At 45.2% G+C, this 26,198-nt stretch overlaps 1 protein-coding gene across 2 annotated transcripts; it reads right to left on the bottom strand.

Annotated features, from left to right (window-relative positions):
- Positions 1-1,134: 1,134 nt before the first annotated feature.
- NOCT (nocturnin) lies at positions 1,135-26,198 on the bottom strand. 2 transcript variants are annotated; one of them, XM_082462184.1, is made up of 4 exons: positions 25,593-26,184; positions 7,873-7,910; positions 4,212-4,484; positions 1,135-3,117 (listed from the first exon to the last, which is right to left on the bottom strand). In XM_082462184.1, the coding sequence occupies exons 3-4, from the start codon at positions 4,474-4,476 to the stop codon at positions 2,294-2,296; spliced, it is 1,089 nt and encodes a 362-aa protein (XP_082318310.1). In that variant the 5' UTR covers positions 4,477-4,484; positions 7,873-7,910; positions 25,593-26,184; the 3' UTR covers positions 1,135-2,293. The 2 variants fall into 2 exon arrangements, with proteins under 2 accessions (XP_082318310.1, XP_082318309.1); XM_082462183.1 differs by lacking the exon at positions 7,873-7,910 and having other exon boundaries at positions 25,593-26,198.

The raw sequence follows: 26,198 nt of genomic DNA, 5'->3' as shown, positions 1-26,198 counted from the left end.
TAAATAAATAAATAAAATTTAAAAAAAAAAGAGTAGCCCTCGCTTGCCGCAATTAGAGTAAGCCTGCGCACAGCAACGAAGACCCAACACAGCCAAAATAAATAAATAAAATAAATAATTAAAAAAAAAAAAGAATCTGCACAATTTCTAAGACTCTAATTACAACCACAATCAAAATATTATGGGATATAAAAGGAAAAGCTGGATCAAAAGGTACATAGGGATGGAACAAGAGAAACTCAGTAATGGAACACACTTAAAACAATTTAGAATAGAGATTTGTTATTTACTCTTATGCCTTCAGGTTACCCTGATGGTCCACAAGGCAGAGCTGCCTGCAAAGAAAGACTAGAGGGGAAGTAAAAATAAAATATAAAAGTGTCACCTATCAAGATTTATATACTACTAAAAACCTGTTTACATAAAATGCTCACGTGATTACATTTTAAATGAAGACAAATACAAACAACAAAAGCATACTGGTAAGTGCTTAGGCCTGAGGCCGTGGTCATGCTGAAGGATGACTTGTTGGCATTCCAGAAGCCCTACTGCTCAGTGGCATTCCCACCCACCCCCAAACCACAGCCTGTCAACTTGTATACTGGTGGACAACACTTGAAACTCAAACACTCTTTTGGCTTTCATTCTCATCCAGATTTGCTTATGATATGGGTATGATCATTTCTCTTCAGGTTGGCGTGTTTTGCGGTAGGTAAACAACATTCAACGCCTGCTGTACGAATCAGTATTTTGCTTCTCAACAACATATGGATTAGTCATGCTAAGACCTGAGCCAGATGACAATTGGTACAGATGTTCTTCCCGACCGCCATTCCCTCCAGGTAGCCCCACGATTTCGTGTATACAATATACTGCAAACTTCATTTGTCTCAAAAGTGGTTCCAATGCAGAAATGTCTGGAGGAACGACTTTGGGGACTCCAACCCCGTCACCGAGCGATACCTCATAAGCATAGCACAGATGCCTTCAACGTGCAACTACAGATCCACCTTTGTCCGGTTTAGAAATGAAGGTGTGAGTGGAAAGGACTGTGTGGGCACCGCATTAACAGGATTAAAAGATCCAGTCTATTCTCAGATTCTCTTTGCATTGAAAAGACAAGATATGAAAACATTAGCTTTAAAAGACCATTTATTTATTGATCTTAAATATTTACAACTCAGGGGTTAAAATATCTATCTATTTATTACCAATGGGCTATTTTTGGGGATTTTTTGTTAGGAAGGGGTTTCACCTGTTATCTTTACCACTTTTATTTCTGAGGGAAGAGAATTCCAGGTTATCTTTCTAACTCTATATTCTGCTTTCTAGTTGTTTTAAACCAGTCACCTGGCTATTTTAGTAAATCTCAACGACAAGCCTCATTAACAGGCTAGAAATAGTTTCCCATCTCTGAAAAGAAGGTCCCACTGACTTAGCCACTGCCACATATCAGCTCCTAAACAACCTATTGTGCAAAGCATATTCAATACATATAATGACACTTTTGAGTGACCGTAAATGTACACTGATAGCATTCTGATGGAAAACCAGAAATGGAGTTTCTTCAAGAAACATAATAATGGGGGACACGGAGGCACAGCAAGGATTTGTGAAGAATGTATCAAGAACTGATTATTTCCACTTAAATAGCAAACAAAAACCCCTCCAGCCTAAACAGTTCCTTTGTACACTACTATTTTATTAGACCTCAAGTAAGAACATCTTTAACGCTTTAAGAAGATTACTATAAATTACTCTATAACTCATGTTTTGCATGGTTTTTAAATGTTCATAATGCTATAATTTATTTACTTAATTTTACACGAAGATATAAAAAAAATAAATATTGCCATGCATAACTTGTTGATATTTTTAAAAAACCACAAATAAATAACTTGAAATGTTGTCTAGAGAAGTTGTTCCTGCATACTTGTTAATTACAGGGGAGTCAAGCAAGTCTTTTAATACAGGATCCTCAAACTGAAAAAGCTTCCAAACAAAGCCACGTATAATGCCCTTAAATGATCAAAATGTAATTAATGCTAAGGGAAAGAAAACAATACAAACCGAAACTGGAGTGCAAACACCTTTTTCGCTGTAGGTTTTAATGGAGAAGGTTTGTGAGCAAATGGGGTTCCTTCCCCAAGGGCATGCTGGAAAGATGGAAAGTGAAGTGAGAGGAACTGGGGAGCCTTCCTCAGTCAACCTCTTATCTTATTTCAGCTTCCTGGAACGTCCCTGGTTAAGACTTGTGACTAAAGAGACACAGACAAGCATTTATAAATGTCCATCAGGGTTCCTCGTTAAAGCTAAAGTCACACACTAGGGACAGGTGGTCTGAAGGGTAGTTGAAGGACGGTAGTCGGTTGGGTCCAATCTGTTCCTCGGTGAGCAGAGCCAGGGCTGACCTCACACTGAGCGCACGCTTGGAATACCAGATATAATCCAGGGTGTGCCGGCTCTCGCCCGAGGTCCGGATCTTCCAGGTCGTGTACGGAGGTTCCGACTGCCCGTCCGCGCTCAGCAGCTTGTAGGCGCTGTTCAGGTTGAGGCTGGAGGACGCGAAGTGTCTGTACACCTCCTCTGTCGGCTCTGCGTTGAAGTCCCCACAAACGATGAGGGGAATCTTGGCTCCCTGGGTGATGTTCTGCAGGTTCTGCAGAAGGTCACAGCCTTGAGCTGATCGAAATCGCTCCCAGCCCGTGCGAGCCTTCAGGTGGGTGACGGCGATGCAGAACCGCCGGCTGGACTCCTTGCACTCTAGGGTCTGGGCAATGGCCACCTGGTTGGTTTTCAACGTCATGGCCGTCAGCCTGATGTTGGCACTGTTGACGAGCTTGAATCGGTTTTGGAGAAAAAACAAGGCACAGCCATCTGGTCCGTTGTTGTGTTCCACGTCCAGACAAGGTGACCAGGGCTTGGGGAGAAACGTGCCCTGATAGCCCAGTCTACCGAGGAGGGGGCGGAAGGTGTCAAAGTAGTGGTCCACCTCTTGCAGGCATAGTATGTCGGGCTGGTAGGCTAGGATTTCTTCTAGGATGAGACATTTCCTCTCTTCCCACTTGAGTGCTTCCAGAGGGCACTGTACAAAGTTGTCTTTGCCTTCTCCAAGAGCTGAAAGAAAAAAGGCGGTCAGTGGTCAGCTACTAAGAGCCGCTACTAAGTACCTGCGAGTCTCCTTAGGTTTGACGCTACCCAAGACCTTCAGAGTGCTTCCCCTGCTTCAGATGCTCTGGGTGGTTCTTCTCTTACCGCAACGACCTACCAAACTGAATAACCTCTTACCATCCAGATGAAGCAAGCAACTAACTGATCCTTTCGTATTAAAACTATTTCTTGTCACTATATTCTAGGACACAAGATCTTAAGTTTTAGCTTTAGACAGTGTTCTCTGGCGTCCAAGAGATCTAAACTATGCCAGATGAAGTAAATACATTTAACTCTATAGAGTGATTTCAACACTGACTTATAATAAGCCATACCAGGCCTTTATAGACACCACTTAGAGTAAGTGACACCCATTTAAAATGGGCAGCTTTTTCCTACACCTGGAAAAAACAAATGAATCAAAGACTGGAAAGTCAGGGAGTATGCCCTTCTTTTCCAGAAAAAATGGTGACCCTGGTTTCTTCTTAAAATTTCAACTGCGACATGATCGGCAATAAAGTTGACTGACACACCTGCTTTTTAACTGAGCAGACCCAGGAAAGGAGTCCCTTCTACCGTACAAAGTAACATCTTAAAGCACAGAGAACTGAAGCAACATCTCTGGCCTCAAGTTACGAAGAGGCGTGTGGATGAGAACCTGGCCTCAGGAGTGCCCCGACTCAGCACCACCCCTACACAGCCCCCACTCCCCGCAGAAGGCTCAGGGTCACCCGTTCGGTAGACTCAGTTTCCCCCTGCCACGTGCTATCTTAGTGCTGTGGACTCAAAGCGGGACACAACTGATGAAAGCTTATGGGCTGACAAGAGACAGGAAGCACATGCCGGGAAGCAGACGCTTTCCCCGAACACGGAAAGTCTGCACACGTGGAGGGTAAGGAGTACGTCCCGAGCCGAGCCGCTGGACTGGGCCGTGAAAGCCAGGCGACTCCCCTTCCTGACCTCCCCGCGCGGGAGCTCCCCCGGCCGCCCGCCCCTCTCTCCCTGCGCGCAGGCGGCGGGGCGGGCGGCGCGGAAGGCGGTCACGGCGCAGGCAGGCGTACCTTGGGCGAGGATGTTCCACTGCATGACCCGGATAGGCGCGTGGCTACTACTGGGGCCGTCGGCCCTCAGATCCACGAAACCCCTCTGGAAGCGGGGAGGCCGGGTGTGCAGGACGGCCCTGCACTCCTCAAGGAGCTCTTTAGGGTCGATGGGCTCCAGCTGTTCCGGGTCGGGCGCCACCAGATACTCCGGGTGCTGGGCGGCGGGGCTGCCGTCGAGGGTCTTGGTGAGAGCGCTGTAGAGCCTGCTCGTGCCGTTGCCCATGGGACACGCTGCGGGGAAGGAAAGCACAGTCACTCGCCCGCCTCCTCCTCCTCCTCCTCCCGCTCGGCTCAGCCGGAAGGTAAGGCACTTAACTGTCCACAGAAGCCGGGAGCTCAGTTTAGGGCGACGTCGCCACGTTCGCGTTCTATCGCCACGTTCGCGTTCTACAGGGCGGACTAAAGGAGTTTCCGGGTTCTAGCTTTCTCTTAGGGGCGGGTACTTGAAATACCACTGTTGAGATACCTCGATCTTTATGGCTTCTTCTAACCTAGGATCTGTCTTTGTAATTTATAGACACAGTCTCATGAAAGCATGGCTGAACAAACTCCGTATTCCTTTTTCTGTGCATTTGAAGTGAGGACGTGAAGACCAGTGTGTCCAGAGCCAGGTATCAGAAAGCCCAGTTAATCCTGGAGAACAGGTTCGGTTAGAGGAGGCTGTTACCCTAGCCATGTCACCTGTACAGATCCCTCTGCTGTGGCGAGAAACGGCTGGATTCAAGCCATATCCTGCTTCTCGTACATGTTAACTGTACACCAGGGACCTGGCTTTCTGTGGGACACTGAACACCACTGAGCAGGACGGTCTGTAATCTAATATCGACTGCCAGATTTTTAACAAATCAGAAAAGGGGCTGGGGGCAGAGGCAGTTGGCCCCATTTTCTGGGATCCCGGGAGGAGAAAGGGCGAGGGGAGGTGAGGGAAGCACCGTCAGTGCACTTCGTAGGGCTTCCTATTTTTATCTAACTCGACAATAACTCACTAAGGAGACTAGAGCACAACCTTCAACAAGTCAGCCTGAGGAGAGCTGTGGCCGTCACCTCACTTGTGAGTAGCTGATTGCTCTTTTAAAGGTCAGCCTTGTTTCCTCTTCATTATAGTGTGAATTAGGGGCAGGTTTTACCTGGAACCACCTGATTCCGTGCGTGGTTCCTGGTAATGGAGGAACCTGGATTTCCCTGCCCCGTCCAAGTCCTTGCCTCCTCTTGAAGGACACAAAGTTTCCTTCATAAAACGTATTATTTGGCAAGCTGATTGCATCTGTAGCAGGTCACAAAAGCAGATTCAAGTGTTCACCACCAAGGGTTAACAAGCATGCAATCATGCTTTCTATCGTTCCTTTTCATCAACTCAAAAGTAGTTCCCCAACAAGAAAGCTAGATTAAGGCAAAGAAACACACCAGTTTTCCCAACATACATTTCTGTGCACGTGCAACTGCCAGCAAGCCTGTTCTTCTCACAAACGCACATGCATGAACACACGCACACACCTGTTCCGAAACTGTTTGATTTGAATATTTTAAATTCCTTTTAATAAATTTGTTTGCCTATCTGAGTGCATGGGTCCAGAGGAATTTTCTTCTTGGCTGGCAGTACAACTCTGAAAATCTTTCTTCTGTACTTCTAGATTTTTGGGTTTTTTTTAAGGCAGTAAAAATATTACTCAGCCACAAAATGAAACGAAATTGAGTTATCTGTAGTGAGGTGGATGGACCTAGAGTCTGTCATACAGAGTGAAGTAAGTCAGAAAGAGAAAAACAAATACCGTATGCTAACACATATATATGGAATTTAAAAAAAAGAAGAAGAAAAAAAAAGATTCTGATGAACCTAGGGGCAGGACAGGAATAAAGACGCAGACGTAGAGAATGGACTTGAGGACATGGGGAGGGGGAAGGGTAAGCTGGGACGAAGTGAGAGAGTGGCATGGACATATATACACTACCAAATGTAAAACAGATAGCTAGTGGGAAGCAGCTGCATAGCTCAGCTATGGGAGATTGGGAGATCAGCTTGGTGATTTGTGACCACCTAGAGGGGTGGGGTAGGGAGGGTGGGAGGGAGACGCAAGAGGGAGGGGATATGGGGATATATGTATGTGTATAGCTGATCCACTTTGTTATAAAGCAGAAACTAACAGACACAAATAAAAAAAATTAAATAAATAAATAAAAGGCAGTAAAAAGTCCTACTGGGGGACTTCCCTGGTGGCACAGTGGTTAAGAATCCACCTGCCAACGCAGGGGACATGGGTTCGAGCCCTGGTCTGGGAAGATCCCACATGCTGCGGAGCAACTAAGCCCGTGCGCCACAACTGCTGAGCCTGTGAGACACAACTACTGAGCCCACGTGCTGCAACTACTGAAGCCCGCACGCCTAGAGCCCGTGCTCTGCGGCGAGAGAAGCCACTGCAATGAGAAGCCCGCGCGCCGCAATGAAGAGTAGCCCACGCTCGCCGCAACTACAGAGAGCCCGCCGGAAGACCCAACACAGCCAAAAAATAAAATAAATTAAAAAAAAAAGTCCTACTGGTTTCTCAAGTGTGGTTTCCAGATCAGCAGTGTCAGCACCACCCTAACGGTAGACCACACTGTCACAGGGCATCACAGCAAATTCACAGGGGCTCCAGTATGTGACATTCGTCAGGCTCTAGGTAAATGACCAGCTTGATGCAGTTCACTTTCAACAGGACTGCTCTACATCCTTTTAATGACATCATATCCTTGCCAAGCTGAGTTCTGGGGTAGCTGCTGTGATAAAAAGCAAGTACCATGTGAAAATGAATGTGAAAAAGAGGGTAACAGTGTCCAACAGGAGTCGAAGGTTTGAGGAGTCACGTGAAGCCAGAAAAACTATGCTGAGCCACACTTCTTTCTAAAAACTTAGAAAAACCTTCACATGAAGTGAATGAGGAACAGGTTAACGCCTGTTCAGACAATAAAAGTGTGCCAGAAAGATATGGCGAGAAAGCCAATCAAAATTATATCCTATTGCAAAATGAGCTGAAAGATAAGACAATGACAGAATAGCCTAAATTAGAAAACTCAGAAGTGAGGCAACACAAAGAATTAGTAACAAAAAACATAACAAAAAGAAATGAGGAGATAAAGCATTCAAGAGACAGTGGCAAACATTATGTACTAATTTTAAGCGAAGATGCAACATATGGATAAACAGGGGTTCTTGTAGCAGGAAAACCAATGCCAGGAAATGAAACAAATACTAAAAACTATAAATTGAGAAAACTTTTAGGAGTACAAAGTTTCAATCATGCAGGATGAATTAAGTTCTGGAGGTTTAATGTACAGCATGGTGACTACAGTTAACAATAGTGTATTCCATACTTGAAATCCTCTAAGAGAGGAGATCTAAAGTGAACTCACGTCCCCACTCCCTCAAACACACAGGGTAACTACGTGAGTGAGATGTTAATTAGCTTGACTGAGGTAATTATTTCACAACGTTTACAAATATCAAAATATCGTGTGGTTTACCTTAAATACACACAATTTTTATTTGTTAATTATACCTCAATAAAGCTGGAAAAAATAAAGTGAATGGTTTAAAAGGAAAAAATTATGAGGTTAAAAAAACATGTATCATGGACACACATACCTGAGAATATCAACCCAGAATGACCAACACCAACTGGGCTGTAAAGAAAAAGAAAAAATCCCTTGGGCTCTAGGCAAAAACAGCAAGTGACTTACAAGGACAATTAGAGTATCGCCGGACTTCAACTGCAATGTTTTACACCAGAAGAAAATGAAGTTACGCCATTTGAAATATATGTCAAACTGTATATATATGGCTCGTCAGTATATGAGGATACAAGGATTTTATACCCAGCAAAACTGGAATACTGATGCCAGGAGCACTTCTTCCAGAAACTACTAGAGTAGGGGATGGCAAACTGCAGCCAGATGTATTTTAGTACAGTCCTCAAGCAAAGAACGGTTTTAAAGAGATGTTACACACACACACACACACACACACACACACAGTACGTGACAGGATTGTTTTTGGCCCTCAAAGCCTAAATGTTTACTATCCTGCCCTTTTCAGAAAGGTCTTTTGCCACCCCTGGAACTAGAGAACAAGATTTAGACCAAAATGACCAGAGACACTGATTTAAGAACTGGTGGTACTATATTAAACATATAGCTACTTAGAAAATCAAGTCTAAATGAGGTTAAAAGACAGAGTACAATATACAATGGCTATGTGATCTGATAATGACCCAATGAAGATTTAGTACACCCCAAAAAAGCATGGGGGTGGAGGGAAGCAGGGACCAGAAAGAAGCAAGCATATTCAATTAAAAATTGTTTAATTGTTTTTAGGGACTTCCCTGGCGGTCCAGTGGTTAGGACTCTGCGCTTCCACTGCAGGGAGCATGGGTTCGATCCCTGGTCGGGGAACTAAGATTCCCGTAAGCCGTGCATGGTGCGGCAAAAAAAAAAAAAAAAAAAAAAAAAAAAACTCCAAAAAAACACAATCCACGACACAAAACATTGATAATCTGGGCTTTATCAAAATAAAAAACGTAAAAAAAATTGTCTTCAGTGATCATAATTAGTAATGGTAGTATTAGAATTCTTATTCTGAGACTGTTGTGTAGATGTGAGATGAAGCAAACTGGATATTCTAATTTCATCATTCCCTGTGGTCCTTTTTTGGTTTGGTCTTAGAAATGTATTTATAGGCTATTAGCTACAACATTCAAGGAAAACATTCTTGTTAAAGCCGGCTCATTTTGGACCAATAGTGGATTATTCAATCTTGTCATTCACCTTATTTGTGACTTTTGGTGGTTTTCAAAAATTAAATTTACCATCAAAGGACAAAGCTTTGCAGCAAGAGGAAGGATGTACTGCATCGTGGGTATCAAAGCATCAGTTCCAGTCCGAGCTCTACCACCATTCAGCTGTGCCTCTCTCCAGAGCTGCTGGCAAGGCTTGTTAAGTGACCATGATTTCTTTAAGATTATTTGGAAAATGCATCTAGGTTAGAACAGGTAGCAATTTCAAAATAGTATTTCTACTAGAGGGCACACACATCTCTATTAAGAAAACTTGTGTATGTTATTCAGAATGACTTTTATTCCCCTCAGATTTGAGTCCCCAAATGGACAATTTCTGTCGGGTGTAATAACACTACTCTGGAATGCATTAAAGGTTGTCTTTTCAAAAGTTTTACTGACATAGACCTTTTGCTCTTGTTTCACTAGATTCATTTACCCAAGAAAGAGAATTGGGCAAAATTTCAACTAAGAGACTGGGCAGAGGGGAATTTCAGGGCATATTTACTATAGTCCTGTCTCTCCTCCTTAGATCTTACAGGAAACCCTAAGACGGTCCCCTTGATGGACAGATGCAAGCCTGAATACCCTGTTTAATAACGAAGCCAGCCTAGGACATGCCTTCTGATACCAAAGTACCTGGGAAGCTGATTAACCAATCAGCTGCTTGCATAGAGAGCAAGGCGTCAGGACAGAGACACGTGGTCCTGGAAGATGGTTCCACCCTCCTCTTAGACAGCAAGGCTCTGCTCCCGCTGGGCACTCTGCATTCTGCCCAGCCCTGCAGATCACTCTCTGGGCCAGTGGGCACGGGCAAAACTAATCTCCACAATCTAATCTAACCCTGCAATCCGCAGGAACCATGTGTCTGCAGTATGCTGATTTTACATTCTTATTCCTCTGAACTTCGGGAAGAGCGCTCCATACCTATAAAATATGAGCTCATCTTTTCTCTCAAGAAGTGTCTGGTTAAAGATTAATATATACATAAATTAACAAGAGAAAAAGTGAATGCATGCTATGTGGAATGGGCTAGGGTACAGTAAGGGCTAAAACCATCAGGATGGGTAAGAGTAATCAAAGACTTCAAAAAAGGACTCAAGATATTCAGCTCTCATTCCTGACTACATCACTTCCTTGGTAGGTGGCCACCATAATCCCCTGCCTTGCTCTCTCACACAGACACCACTCTGGTCCACAGGAGATACATCATTGAACAGACTAAAATCTCTCTCCTTATTGGCTATGGGGCTTATTTTGTACGGGGGAGAGACAAACAAGGCGATAAGACATTTTGTCATATGGTGAAAAGTGCTTTGGAGCAAAATAAAAAGGAGAAAGGGGAGACAGGGAATGCTAGGGAAGGGAAGTTGCTAATTTATACAGGATGCTCAAGAAGTCTCACTAAAGGGTACAGAAATCTGTCATAAGGAAACCAGTCTTAGAGAAATCCAAGAACATTCTGGGCAGAGGGAATGGTGAATGCAAAAGCCCCGAGGAAGGAACATGCTTGGCAAGGCTGCTGAACAGCAAGAGGGTTACAGAGTGACTTAGAGAATGAACAGAAGATAAGGTCCATGAGGCAGTAAGGACAGGGGAGCAGACTGTGTAGGCCCTGGGAGGCCATTCTATGGACTTGAGCCTTTATCCGAGATAGGAAGCCACTGGAGAATTCAAAGCAGGAGAGAGAATCTGATTCATATTAAAAAAAAAATCTCACTGGCTGATTATTAAAAATATACCACACTGTAGGGAAAGAAGGGCAGACATAGGAAACCCATTAGGGTACAGTTACAATAATCCAGGCAAGACAGTGGTAGCTAGGAGAAGTGGTAGCAGTTAGAGCGCTTGGATTCTGAACACATCCAAAGTCGAAGCCGACAAGTTTTGCTGATGACTTAGATGTGGCTTGTGAAACAGTAGTCAAAAAAGTTTCCAATCGGACTTCCCTGGTGGCGCAGTGGTTAAGAATCTACCCGCCAATGCAGGGGACACGGGTTCAAGCCCTGGTCCGGAAGATCCCACGTGCCGTGGAGCAACTAAGCCCGTGCGATTATCAACCCGGACGAGAGTGTCAAACCCAGCCATTTCAGTGCTTTGGATGCAGACCAAAGGCATACAACGAACTGAGAAGCTTTTATTCACGAAAGCTATTGAACTTCAGTTAAGGACAGTGCTAGCCTGTGCCAGGTCCTGCTGGGGCTGGTCCCACCCCTCCCCCTCAGCTCCATGGAAGTATTCAACTAGGGCAACAAAGGTACTAAATTAAGTTAAAATCTGCCCAAAAGAAAGGCCCAGGCCCTGATGGCTTTGCTGGTGAGTCTATCAAATATTTAAATAAGAAGTAGCAATCCTTCACAAATTCCCACTTACTGCTTTCCACGTATAGCCACTCTGGAAGACAATTTGGCAGTTTTTAAAATGCGCATAGAATTCATGTCCCTAGGTATTTACCTAAGTGAACTTCAGTTCATTCAGGAATATGTATGCAGGGACTTGCCTCGTGGCACAGTGATTAAGAATCCGCCTGCCAATGCAGGGGACACAGGTTCGAGCCCTGGTCCGGGAAGATCCCACATGATGCGGAGCAACTAAGCCCGTGCGCCACAACTACTGAGCCTGCACTCTAGAGCCCGCGAGCCACAACTTCTAAGCCTGTGCGCCACAACTACTGAAGCCCGCGTGCCTAGAGCCCGTGCTCCGCAACAAGAGAAGCCACCACAATGAGAAGCCCGCGCACTAAAACGAAGAGTAGCCCCTGCTCGCCACAACTAGAGAAAACCTGTGTGCAGCTATGAAGACCCAACGCAGCCAAAAATAAAATAAATAAGATAATTAAAAAAAAAAAAAGAAGGAATCCCATGATACTGAGCTGGAGTCAGAGACATCAGCCTGAATTCACGTTTCACTTACTATACATATAGAGGTGTAGATACGGAGATAATTAGCGATGTGGACGGCTGTTTTTCCACTTGCTGTCTGCCATGAGCTAATCACTTATTTAGTTAATGCTACCATCCACCTGCTTTTTTCCCATGCTACAAATGTCTATTTTACATCTTTATATGTCCGGGGTTATTGTGAGGATAGAAACATAAATCTAAAACATTTTGGTAAAATATAACATTACTTCTTAAGGAATTTTGTTTGATTGTTTTGTGGGACCTTAGGAGGTCCTGATGCCTTGTCATGCCCCAGCAGATAAGGTACTTCTGTGGCAATGAACGCTTTCAGTTAAAACTGTCGTTTTTACATGATGCTATGTAAACATATATAATAAATACACATGAGTATTTATATATTTACATGTATAACACAAGTTATATTTAGCCAATAAGTATAAAAATTGAAACGGACACATTCTACACACAACTCAGCACGCGCACACGGCATACATAGATATCTAAAAGGAGGTTCACAGAACAGCTTTTTTCTGCATGCCATCTGGGCCATTTTCTGGTGTATTCCATGTCTTTTTAAAAAAATGCTGGCCGTGACCCGACTACATCTGGTTTCCGACCCACTGATGAGGCACTGCTCCAGCAGCAGCTTGGGGCGTGGTTCACGGGCCACCGGGGTGTCTGAGACTCTCGGAGCCACGCATGGCCAAGGTTTTCATGACGCTGAGACCGCACGTGCCTCACGTTTTCTCTGTCTGGGTGCCTGTTCTCCGCACAGCCGTGGTGAAACCGCTGCCCGGTCAGCGCATCTCAGGCACCGAGCGGCCCCGGGCTCCACTAGTGGCCACTGTGCTCTTCCCCATCACTCAGGGTTTATTTAAAAGTGCCTGTTTTACTTTAAAATGTCCCTTAGTGAGGCAGTAGTAAGTATCCCTGTTCAATGTGGAGCCTCGATGACAGATCTTTAATATGTGACAAAATGGAGAGTCCACAGAAACACTTATGCTGCACACAAAATACACTGCCTTAAGGAAAAGAGCTCGGGTGAGCGTCTGAGCTGCAAAATGAACTCGTCCCTGTCTTCGTGGAACACCATTTCACCTCGAAAAACCGACAAACTACAGTTCATCACATATGGACACTAGGCAGACACTTATCCACTAAAATGTAAGAAGAAGTCAGCCTGTCCCTTTAAGGAAAACAACTGACAGCCCACTAGGAAGATTTCCCAGAGACAATTCTGGAAAACGTATCTGCCATCAGGAGCCTGACAAGTCCCCAGTACTTAAAAAACGTTTCTGACAAGATTGGTGGTGACAGTAGCTACAGTTATTTCTATATTGTGTAACACTTGGAAGATCTGCATAACCCAGTTAAACAACATTTCCCAAATAACCAATACCAAAAGTTCACTGATATATATGGTATCAGATTCCACGTCGCAAATAACTACATATTAACATAAAGACTACCACAAAAAAAGACTATCCACAATTATAAGACTTATCCACAATTATCTATTAAAATACGTTTTTCCAAGTATATTATCTGTGAGAGACTGAATTTTCTTCATATATTTTAACCAAACTATATCACAACAGATTGAATGGAGAAGCAGATATGAGAATACAGCTGTCTCCTATTAAGCCAGACTTTAAAGAGATTCCCAAAAACGTCAAACAATGCCACTCTTTCACTAACTTTCTTTTTGTCTTGGAAAACAGTTCAAAGGTGTTACTTACGTTAACACTGATTTTACTATTAAATGACGTGATAAACATTTAAAAATTCTCGTCTTACTTTCTAACATGATATATAAACATAGGTCATACTAATTATGTTATATATTAACCCACATAAACAAAATTCTGTGGGACCCTCCGTATTTTTTAAGAATGCGAAGGGGTCCAGAGAACAACAGGTGAGACTGTCTCTTGTAGACCCACCGTGAATGCGAAGGGGTCCAGAGAACAACAGGTGAGACTGTCTCTTGTAGACCCACCGTCACCTGAGTGCAGACATCCCGTTCCAGGGGATACAAGCAAAGCAATCCCTGGGGAGAAAATGAGAACTAAAAAAGGTGAAAGGAAATAACAGAAAGTAGACATGTCTGTCATTCACACAGAGCACGTATCTGAATTTTTCTCAAACTGACAGAGCATCTGATCACGAAAGGTGGGAGAGGTCACTGCTGCTAGGCTGTCTCCACGGCACTGTAGAGACTAGTACTGTCTCCAAAGCACGGACAAGCTTCCCTGACCTCTGTCCTCATATTTCTAAGCTCCAACCTGGATTTTCCATAACTCAAAAATATTCTTCTCATCAAGTCAGGTTACTGAACCAAATCAGAAGGGATCTGGGGAAGTCCCAATTCATTTCTTCCTGTCTTCAGTTCTTCTTTTCGGCTTTTATCCTAAGAACATACGGGCTTACTCAGTTATTTTTCAAGGCTTTATTTCCTAAAACTTTCTGGTAACATACAGACATCAGTTCAAAGGAAGTGCTAGGGAATTAATAACTCAAAGTGGACACCATGGAGACTTCACATGCTATTTTTGCACTTGTAACACCGTTGTAGCAAGGCTCAGAGCCACCCAAGAACTGCAAGGGGGTAAGGCAAGTTATTTAAATTTGAGAACAAAGGAAAGCCGAAGAGCATGCGACACCCTTCTGCCCCTCCCCCATCCTGAGGAAGATGCCCATGACAGCTAATGACTGCTGAATGCTTACTATGCACCACTGGCAAATTAAGTAATTCTCACTACATTCCTAGGAGGTAGCCACTCTGATTATGCCCCTTTTACAAGGAGGGATAACTTAGTAACAATTCTCTCACCTGTTTTAAAAAAGTCATTGTTTCTTTTAGAGTAGCGACCGTTTAAAAAATTTTTTCACACATAAATACAAGTCCAATTCCAAAATTGCTTGCCTTTCTGCTGAAGTTTTATACCTTAATAGGGGTTGCCATTCAGGGCTGTAAAACGATCGTCAAAGGTTCAGAACAGCAACATGGAAAGCCACTTTCCTGAGGCAAGGCAGCACAAACAATTCATCCAGGTGGTTGCTAAGATACTGGAAAGCATGAAATCTTGACAAAACCTCTACTGAACTTTTATGTGGCACTCATACTGGCTTCTGGGTCCAATTTTACATGTGTTTGGAGTGTTATTTATTTGACCCCATATTATATTCGGTTTTTGCCCCAAATTCATTTTTTTTCCAGCCACTTTACTAGAGAAAGTATCAGCCATCATTTCAATGTAATGCACATGATGTAATTTATACAGGCAAAAGGCAGGTGACAACAGCTTTACTTCTCATGCCTTTATTTCTCATTTAGCTGCACCACTCCCATCTCTTGCCATTTCCCAATCCTATAAGCATATTTCCATATACACCGAGAACTGGATGCCTGCATTCCGTGACGATATGATGACGATGAATAAATACGTCACTGCTATTTTACTTTATAGGAATAACTCTTCTTACCCTTATAATAGCCTTTAAAGGTCTGCCAGAGAATTCAGATTATTTAGGTTCCAGAAATACAGCAGCGGTATGTAAACTTCCCCCATTTTGTCATCCCTTTATTTTCCTAATAAAGCAAAAGTGGGCTAATTACCAAAATACAGAATACATTTACTCTTCACACTACTGATTACTAAAGCAACTCTAAAGCAACAGGCAGACCACCATATAAGTTCCTAAGAGTGCCAGCCATCAGAGGGAAATGATCAGGGTTTAATGACAACACCTTCAATCCGTAACTAGAAGGCTGGATGAGAACCCGAACAGTTGAGACCTAAACTGACTGGGCCGACCACCCCAAGCAGCCCTAACAGCACTCAGAAATCACAGCAGAAAGACCTCTCTCCACGTAACGTTTCTCTACTTACCCAGCAACTGCTTCTTCTAGAGTCTGCCCAAACCGTTCAGTCTGTTAATAATTTCTCACAACTAGTCTGAGCTTAGTCTCCTGAAACGATGGCTTGGCAAAAATGCTGGTTAAAAAGCAAAAACTGAAGAAAAGCCAGGATTCTCTGGGTCCACGCCTGAGAAGCTGCTGGAGCTGACCAGCCTTGGGCCCTCGGAAACCTCCAAGCGTAAAGTACCCAGAAGTGTAAAGCACAGACGTCACGGGAAGGCATGGCTCAACAGCGAGCCTGTGCTGCCACCTACTGGCCGCGTGCTGAACCACCTCGGAAAGTTCAGACGGCTAACTCAGCAGCTAGCTTTTCCTGGGCTCCTTAGAGCAGCTTCCTGAACACACGCGGCCACCTTCAAAACAGTCACAAGATAACCGTCGACCTAAAACAGCCTGGGTGCTGGATATGTGGTATAGTTCGTATTTACTTTAGAAGTCAAAGATGCACAGGCCCCCACCTCCCAGCTTCATGGAGCAAGCCGCAGTGGCTCCCTTTTTCTTACACGTGGCCTTCTTCTCTTACTTAAATCACCCTTGACATTTGAACTACAATCCCTGTCCTTCACTCATTAGTTCTATGAGGAATAGGGACTACATCTGCCTTGATTACCACTTCCCCTGGTACCCGGTACCCAGCCTAGCACTTTAAAAACGTTGATAAAAGAAAGGACGGCAAGTGGCAGCAAAGTGTTAATTAAGGATCCCTGTCGAACACTGGCAGAAGAACTGCCTTACGTTGGTAGAGCACTTAATGGTGCACTAGGCACTTGTACTTGCTGAGACACCTGTTACCCTCTCAAGAACCCCTTGGCTCTTTTATAGATGAGGCTCAGGAGTGACTTGTCCTGAGTCACTATTAAACGTACTCTATCTTTTTGGAATTTTGTGAGACTGTAGTCAGGGCCCTCTCTTTGTGTTTATGTACCCATCAGCTGCTAGAACACCGAAACTCAAAACAGTGCAACACGTCCCCAGCAGGTCTACCTGGTAAATGCACACAACCACCTTCAAATTCTGTGACGCAGTGTGGACTTTAGTACATTACATTTCCTGGGTCCTAGAGACCAGATTCTAAGCGTGGGAAAGCCTTACGGCGAAAGCTTTCACTTTTCTTAGCGAGGCAAAACGGTCTTAAACACATGGACTCGGGTTAGGCTGCCTCGTTTCAAATCCCAGTTCCTCCTTTACTAATCAGATCGTGACCAAGGTATTTACCTGTGGCTCACTTTCTTCATCTGGGGATCACTGTGACCTACTTCACTGGCTTACCGGCCGCTGAATTAAACTAGCTGTACCCAGCACCTTCGAAAGGGGAGCTAAATGTTAGCTATTTTGTTACTGTTAGTGAAGCTCACTTTCTGGGTTTAAAGAGAAGCTACTTTTACCATTTGAGAGCCCAGCATGTGCCATACCCCTTGCATGTATTTTCATTACTCTTTCCAACCATCCAGCAAAGTAGGTATTGTGTTTGTCTACTTTTGTAAACACGGAGACTGAGGTTAAGTGATCACCTGGTTTTCTCAGGATTGCGCAACTGGCAAAGGGTCGGGCCCCAGGGGTGGCTGCCTGCACCTTGGACCACAGCTCACCAGCATCCCTGACAGTGCTGCTCCAGAGTCAGGCCAACGGGATGGAGCACGGAATCAAGAGGTCGAATTCCACCTCCTCCCTCTGCCCAGGACGTCACGAGGACGTCACCGCCGTCACGGTGCGCACGCTGGCACAGCACAAAGTGTACAAAGCGGTGTAATGACCCACATGGCATTCCTAGAGATATCAAGCGAAGGTCACGGCTCTCAACCTAGCGTGTCTAAAAATACAAGATCCTAGACACAGTGTGACAATCCCAACGACCTCTGCTAGGCAGCAGTCACAGACAGGAACGCCCAAGTGTCTTCCGGACAAGGCTAAGCTGTACCTTCAGTCACGCCCGATTCATCTAGGAAATATGGCTAAGGGAGAAAGAAACCCCTCCACAGTGAACGCTGAGGTTAACCTGTTAAAATTGGTGCTCGATTGTTAGTGGGCTGGCCAAGCATTGCCACAAGCCGGGCTTTTCTAGCATAATGCTCTGAAGTGAAACTGAAAAGGCAGAAACGAAAAGAATCTGTTGGGACAGCAGCTCTCCACTAAGACATCAGGTCTGTGTTACTACCTGATGCCCATCACTAACATTCCCGGATACTCAAGAAGCGGGCCAGGTTTACAGCTATGAATGGAAGTATGGAGTATGGAGCCAAGAGGACTATTTGGTTGATATTTTCCCCTCTAGATCAGAGGTCCACACACTACAGCCCGTGAGCCACATCCGGCCAGTGCCCTGTGTTTGGGCTGCCTGTGATCTTCTACATTTTTAAATGGTTGAAAAAAAACTAATAGTATTTCATGATGTGAAAATCACATGAAATTCAAACTTCAATGTCCGTAAATAAGGTTTATATATTGTCTGTGGCTGCTTCCACACTACAGCAGCAGAGTTGAACAGCTGTAACAGATATTTGGTCTATAAATCCTAAAATATTTACTAGCTGGCTCTCTATAAAAAAATTTGCACACCCCTGCTCTAGGTTATATTGAAATGAATTATATAGTTTGTACATACTTCACAAAACCAATGAAAGACGCAGTCATTTAAAACAGGGGAAAACAATTCACATATAAATTTCCATAGCCTTGCTTGAATAATTATGACACATGTAGGAAAAGAATCATCTTTTAAAATCTGAAGTGAAACTGTCAGTTTTAAAATCTCTAGTCCATTGAGGACACGGGGAGTGGGAAGGGTACGCTGGGACAAAGTGAGAGCGTGGCATGGACATATATACACTACCAAATGTAAAACAGATGGCTAGTGGGAAGCAGCCGCATAGCACAGGGAGATCAGCTCTGTGCTTTGTGACCTCCTAGAGGGGTGGTGGGATAGGGAGGGTGGGAGGGAGACGCAAGAGGGAGGGGATATGGGGACATATGTATATGTATAGCTGATTCACTTTGTTATAAAGCAGAAACTAACACACTATTGTAAAGCAATTATACTCCAATAAAGATGTTTTAAAAAAAAATTAAAAAAATAAAAATCTCTAGTCCAACGAGTCATTTTTAAAATGGGAATCGGTAAGTCGTGTACAATGACTAGGTCATCGGGCGTGAGGCTGAACATACATTACTCTCCTTCCTAAGAGCTTTCAGGAGTAAGGTACAAGTAGGCAAAATGTTTTAAAGACTGAAACAATAACATGGTAAAACAAGAAAGGATGCCACCAATGGGCCACAAATTTGGAAAAATTCCAGGAAGGCACAGACAGACAGGTTTGAATGAACAGAGAACGCAGAGTGGAGGAAAATGCAGTACAAGCTACCAAAGGTAAATTAAATATGGCTCTTCCCAAGGGAGCGCTGACGAAACCCCCAGCTGAGTCCACAAAGACAAGGACAGGGGAGGCAGAGAGGCGATTGTCAGGGTCACTCTTTCAGGAACGGCACTTGACACAGCGGGTAGTTCCGCCACTTCCCCCCTCTCACAGACAGAAGAGGGTGGCTTCTGCCAGCTGGAGAGGAGGCTTCAGGGAAGGGGGGACAGGCCGTGGAAGGGCTCCCAAGGGCGATGGACGTGAAGGGCAGCAGAGCAGACCAGGCGCTAACCCTGGACCTCAGGGATATTTGTGAAGTGTGGGCTGGAGCGGGCGAGCTAAGCAGCAGAGGACACAGGAGGGAGCCTGCTGGCCCGCTCAGGGGCTCTACAGGAGGCCTGGCTGCCCCCCACCCAACCTCCCCACCTACAGGGCGTGCAAACTGCCCCCCCACCCAACCTCCCCACCTACAGGGCGTGCAAACTGCCCCCCCACCCAACCTCCCCACCTACAGGGCGTGCAAACTGCCCCCCCACCCAACCTCCCCACCTACAGGGCGTGCAAACTGCCCCCCAACCCAACCTCCCCACCTACAGGGCGTGCAAACTGCCCCCCCACCTACCCTCCCCACCTACAGGGCGTGCAAACTGCTCTCCCCGGAGGAGAGGCCTGCCGGAGAAACGTGCACCCATAGCTACATATATTCACAACTACATAGGACACAATGTAAGACTAGGCTTCTGTGAAAAAAGGAGTGGAGAACTAGAAAATGTCCAGAAATTGTAAACGACTGCAAAATAGACACGTCCAGAAAATCTCATGAAATAGAGATAAAGACTTGAAAAAATGAGAGGAGCCACAGAGGGTGGGTCCATATGGACAACAATCTGTCCAACGGGACTTTTTAACAACATGAGAAGGGGGGTGACATAGTGATGAATATGATACAATAACCCAAGAAATAATAGAAAATCTTCCTGTGCCAAAGCATGGGATGTCCTTAGACTGAATGGGCTCACCTGACGCTGAGATATTTATCCTGACAGAACTTTTGAACACCAAGGACAAACAATCCTAAACTTCTGGAGATAACCAGTACTGACAAAGACATTTAAGTTCTCAGGGAAAATATTTTTATTAATGGGCATGTGTTACTTGTGTAATTAAAAACTATCATGATGAAAAGCTGCTCAGCATCACTAATTATTAGAGAAATGCAAATCAAAACTACAATGAGGTACCACCTCACACCAGTCAGAATGGCCACCATTAAAAAGTCTACAAATAACAAATGCTGGAGAGAGTGTGGAGAAAAGGGAACCCTCTTGCACTGTTGGTCCGAATGTAAATTGATACAGCCACTGTGGAGAACAGTATGGAGGTTCCTTAAAAAACTAAAAATAGAACTACCATAGGACCCAGCAATCCCACTACTGGGCATATACCCTGAGAAAACCATAATTCAAAAAGAGTCATGTACCACAATGTTCATTGCAGCTCTATTTACAATAGCCAGGACATGGAAGCAACCTAAATGCCCATTGACAGATGAATGGATAAAGAAGATGTGGTACATATATACAATGGAATATTACTCAGCCATAAAAAGGAACGAAATTGGGTCATTTGTAGAGACATGGATGGATCTAGGGACTGTCATACAGAGTGAAGTAAGTCAGAAAGAGAAAAACAAATATCATATATTAACGCATATATGTGGAACCTAGAAAAATGGTACAGATGAACCGGTTTGCGGGGCAGAAATAGAGACACAGATGTAGAGAACAAACGAATGGACACCAAGGGGGAAAGTGGCGGGGTGGTGGTGGGATGAACTGGGAGATTGGGATTGACACGTATACACTAATATGTATAAAATGGACAACTAATAAGAACCTGCTGTATAAAAAAATAAATAAAATTAAAAAATTCAAAAAAGAAGAAAACTATATGAAAAATTTCCAAATAAAATTCAGCATGAACCACCTAAAAGAAAAATGCACATCAACCTTGAATTGCTAAGTATTCATCAAGTGTGATAACCATTCAAGTGGTTATCAAGGTCCTATGAATCCTGATTAGAGAGACTCCTAACAATAAATATATATGCTGAGTCTCCCTCCTCCTTCCAAGAACCTGAATATACTTGCCTCTCCTCTTTTAGCAAACATCCCATCACAGGAACCTACAGAGTACATATTTATCCACCTACCTACTCTATAAATTGTACACTCTTGTTACAATGTCAGTGTCAAGTTCTGTCTCACTGAACTTTCACAAATACACCAGTTCTTTCCTCTTCTTGAAGCTCGCTTTTGCTCAGGTAAACATTCTTGCTCAGGCGTCTCCTGAATTGTCTTAGGCCCCAAGCTCAATGCTCATAACACTCTTCCAGAATTCTCTGCGGGTTTCCCAAACTTTCCAGGAGGAGTAAGTACCTCTAGGAGTGGAGCTTATAAAAATACTCCCCAGGCTTTCCAGAGAGAATCACCTGGGGCACTTGTTAAACACAACATAGCCAGGATTCTCAGGAAAAATTGACTCAAGTAGAACAGGTGAAAAGACGCAGATGATTCTCAAGCACCCCTTTTCCCAGGGTGTTCATCGCTCTTCCCACACCTGCCACCTTCTTCCGGCACATGGTCTTCTCTCACCCTCCTTTCTCGCATTCAAAGCAAAGTTTTTTTCCAACAAATCTAGCCGCACTCATGTCTTTCTTCTCAATCTCTGCTGCAATTAGTCATGAGAAGCAATAAAATATTTGGCCTTTTAAGCGTACTGTGTTTCAGTAATACTTGTGGATCAATTGATACCGATTTATCTTATTAATTTTTTTTCCCCTAGGCAAAGTCCAGCAAGCGAAGTTAAATGATTTGCAGATGTTCATACAAGTGTGTTGAATGTGAGTCTGGAGCCATGGTTACTAATTCAAAAGCCCCCAATAACTCACTGTATTTAAGCTCTTACCATTAAATGCTACAGGAAAACAATACCTTGGGTTCTCCTACAAAGAAAGCAATTTATTTCTGTAGAAGCTTGATAATTACAAGCTTTTGCATTTCTTCTCTCTCATAAGCAGCTTACTCACATCGTTAAGGGACATACTAATAAATAAAGCCGCCTCCTCAAATGAGCCGGTATTTGCTTTTAAAATTGTACCAAGAAAAAAAGCAACATGTTCCAGTGACTGAGAACAGTAATTCAGCCAACTCTTCATTAGCTGAGGAGGAAGGCGTTTATAAACCTACAGACGACACCGGACCAGTAGTCATCCAGTACAGTAACTGTGGCAACTGTTGCTTCTTTATGGGGGCTGCTGTCCTTCCACGAGAAAAGGTAGCAAGACACTGCTAGGTCCCCCTTTAAATTCTAATAACCCAGCATTTGATGACTGCAAAGGGGCTGCACTCATCTTTCCAGTGACCTCTGATTGCCAAGGGGCGTAAGTTAGGAAGGAACTGATTATCAAACGGGGTCAAGTGTGAGGCCTTATTACCCATCCTCCCGCAAAAAGGTGCTGGAGGGAAGAGTAGCTTCAGTTCCCTGAAGGTTTCTCTAGCCAGATGTCTAAACCCCGGGGCCTGTAAGAATAATCTGGTTTTTATTATTGTTGTTATTTTGTTAAGTAATGTGGAATCTGGGGCCCACCTGTAACGATTCGGTTTAGTAAGTCTACAGTAGGATCTATGAATCCGCATTTATTTAAAAAGCGCCTAATGCTGGTTCTGAGGCTCTTTGGGAAACGTTTTGCAAGGCATCTCTTCTCTCACCCTGCCACATCCATGCTTCATGCTTCCACTTTGCTCCTGGCTTTTCCCAAGCAAAGTGTTTTAATCTCTTTCCATCCTAAACTGCACTTCAAGGCCCAGCTCAAATGCCAACCACGTTTTGAAGCCGAGAAAGATCACCACTGCTAAAAGGGACTTTGCGCTCTCTGGCACCCTTGTGCCATTTGCAAACCTTTAATTGTAACAGACTAAGAATAAAAGGTGTTTGATGTCATTAAACAGTCATGTATGTCTTTGTGCAAAACTCACCTCTCTTACTGGGCACTAAACTCCTTAGTGGCAGGCTAAGTCTCACGTTCTTTTACCTCCCATAATAAAGCACCTACAGAGTGAGACAGACTGTAAGTTTCTGAATGAATGAGTGATCAAGCGATGAACTGATGAATGCAGTCAAGAGTGTCTTCCGACAAGCAGCTGAAGCGAAAACTGCGCAGAAGCCAGAAAATTGCCTAGATCTTGTAGTAGTAACTGTCTATAATAGTTTACAATAGTTTAACTACCATAAAATCTTGCAATTTCCTTCTGAGACTTCAGGGGACTTCCAGAAAGTTCATTAAACACCCTTCTGGGTCCAAAGCCTAAGATTCCAAATGTTCTGGCCTTTCTTCCTCAGCCAACAGCACAGCTCTCTGTATGTGTGTTACGCAAGCTATCTGTACTCCCAAGATGAGCCTACAGACTAACTGCCCCGAGGGGCCTGGAGGAAATTTAAGGTGAAAGGTTAAGATAGGAGAGACGGCTAGGAAGACCCCAATTGGTTTTCTTTCACCCCTTCTCCCACCTCAAACCTAGCAATGTTCCTCTTGAAAATTTCCAGCAAGAAAAAACACTGACCTTCCCTGGGGGTGCAGTGGTTAAGAATCCGCCTGCCAATGCAGGGCACACGGGTTCGAGCCCTGGTCCGGGAAGATCCCACATGCTGTGGAGCAACTAAGCCCGCGAGCCACAACTACTGAGCCCACGTGCCACAACTACTGAAGCCCGCGCGTCTAGAGCCCGTGCTCCGCAACAAGAGAAGCCACCGCAATGAGAAGCCCGCGCACCGCAACGAAGAGTAGCCCCTGCTCGCCGCAACCAGAGAAAGCCCATGCGCAGCAACGAAGACCCAACGCAGCCATAAATAAGTAAATAAATAAATAAATTTATCTAAAAAATACTTTATAAAAAAGAAAAAACACTAACAGATATTAGGTGGTAACCATTCTAACAGTTATTTCACTGTGCCAAATTCCTATAGAACTGGAAAGAAGATCTCAATGACTGCCAAGTTCATCCTTTTTAAGAACACTAAAGAATTTAGAGTCTCCGGTAACCAGTTTAACATCCTAATTTTATTTTACTTTATTTTATTTATTCATTTATTTTTGGCGGCACCGCAGGGCATGTGGGATCTTAGTTCCCCCGCCAGGATCGAACCTGAGTCCCCTGCGGTGCAAGCGCCGAGCGAGTCTTAAACCACTTGACCGCCAGGGAAGTCCCTCGTCACATTTTGGGTGATCACTTTCAGTAAAGAAAGCCACACTGAACATATTCTTTTTACTGTTCAATCTGTCCTTAAGTCAATCCCAAACTTGGGAATTCCCTGGCGGTCCAGTGGTTAGGGCTCAGGGCTTTTACTGCCCTGGCCCTGGGTTCAATCCCTGGTCTGGGCATCCCGCAAGCCCCGCAGCGGGGCCAAAAAACAAAAACAAAACAAAACAAAACCCGGTAACCCAGGATTTTTGGAGCAAAATGTAGTTATTTACAGTCTAAGATGCTCAGACGTCTTAAACAGCAGTAAACTTGAGCACAACCAAAATACACTTTTTTAGTGTGATAAAATTGCCAGTTTTGAAAGAGAAGCTTTATTCCTCATTTTGAAAAGTATGACTACTTTGTATGTAAATTGTGGCCGCGGTAATGGGTCCTCAGGCAGAAACCTCGGTGGCCAGAAAGGGGAAATCCAGGGCACGTGACGTATAAAATTGGCTCTTGGCAAAGACGGCATCACTTTTGCAAGATCTTAAGCCAGGTATACAGGACGCAGAATGACGCAAATATTAAGACGGGAAGGCTCCCGAAACATTTCAAATGTATGTCCAAAGAGTCAGTGCGTGTTATAACACACTGTTCACATGACATTTTTCAAAATTCAGAACCTAAAAGCCATGCAGGCCACGTGATCAGATAAATGTAACTTTAGATTTTTTTGTTGGTTTGTTTGCATAAAATGTTCCATCATTAGTGCGATTAGAAACAAAACACAAATAACCTGCGGCCTCGGAAGGGGAAAACTTACAGGTCAAGAGCGAGAAATACAAAAAGCACGGCATCGAACGGTAAGGATCAAACTAGAAGCCCCCGCGGGGTTCCGGTTCTTACCGGACGCGGTGCAAGCCCCAGGCAAGGGAAGGCGAGGGCAGATCCGCAACGGGAAGCGGAGACAGCGGCTCAGGGAGAGGGGGACCCGCTTCCCGGTCCGACCCCACCGCCCGGCGGCCCCCGGCTTCCCATTCATTCCGCGCCGTCTCCAGGTGGCGGCCGCGCGTTGGCCGCCGCCGCGTTCTCCGCCCGGAACCGCCGCGCACTCACCTGTTCGGGAGCACGACCTCGCGACGCCGCGGGCCGCCGAGGCCGCCGCCAGGAGCCGGGGGGAAGCGAGGCGCGGGGCGGCGGCGGGCGCGGGCGAGCGGCGGCGCGGCGGCGGGCCGGGCGGGCGGCGCAGGCCGGGCGCGTCCCTCTGCAGCAGGGCGGAGCAGAGCCGCCGCGGGCTCTGATACATGCCGGGCGCCGCCGCCGCCGCCGCCACCCCCGCCGCTGCCGCCGCCGCCGCGGCCCCTGGCGCACCCAACCCACCCGCGAGCCTCGCCGACGCGGGCGAGTCGAGGAGACTGTCTGGGGCGTCCGAGCGGAGGCTCCCGGGCTCCTTCTCTTCCCGCCGCGGCCCGGGGGAAGGTGCTGGGCAGGCGAGCCCGAGACTGAGCGGCTGATGCTGCGGCTGCTGCTGCGGCTGCTGCGACGCGAAGACGCTGTCTGCCGCCAGCCGGCGAGAGCTGGGGGGTAACCGGCGAGCGCAGAGCGCTGACAAAGCGGGCGCTACCAAGCGCGACAGGGAGGGGGGATCCATGGGACCGAAGCCCGGCACGACCCCGCAGGGACTCCTCGAACCGGAGTGATACTACTTTGGGAGGAAGCGGA

The sequence above is a fragment of the Balaenoptera physalus genome (genome assembly GCF_965194825.1).
Source record: "Balaenoptera physalus genome assembly, chromosome: 5".
Classification (NCBI taxonomy): Eukaryota; Metazoa; Chordata; class Mammalia; order Artiodactyla; family Balaenopteridae; genus Balaenoptera; species Balaenoptera physalus.
The sequence above is the reverse complement of the archived record's forward strand: the minus strand, read 5'-3'. Positions and strand labels throughout refer to the sequence as shown.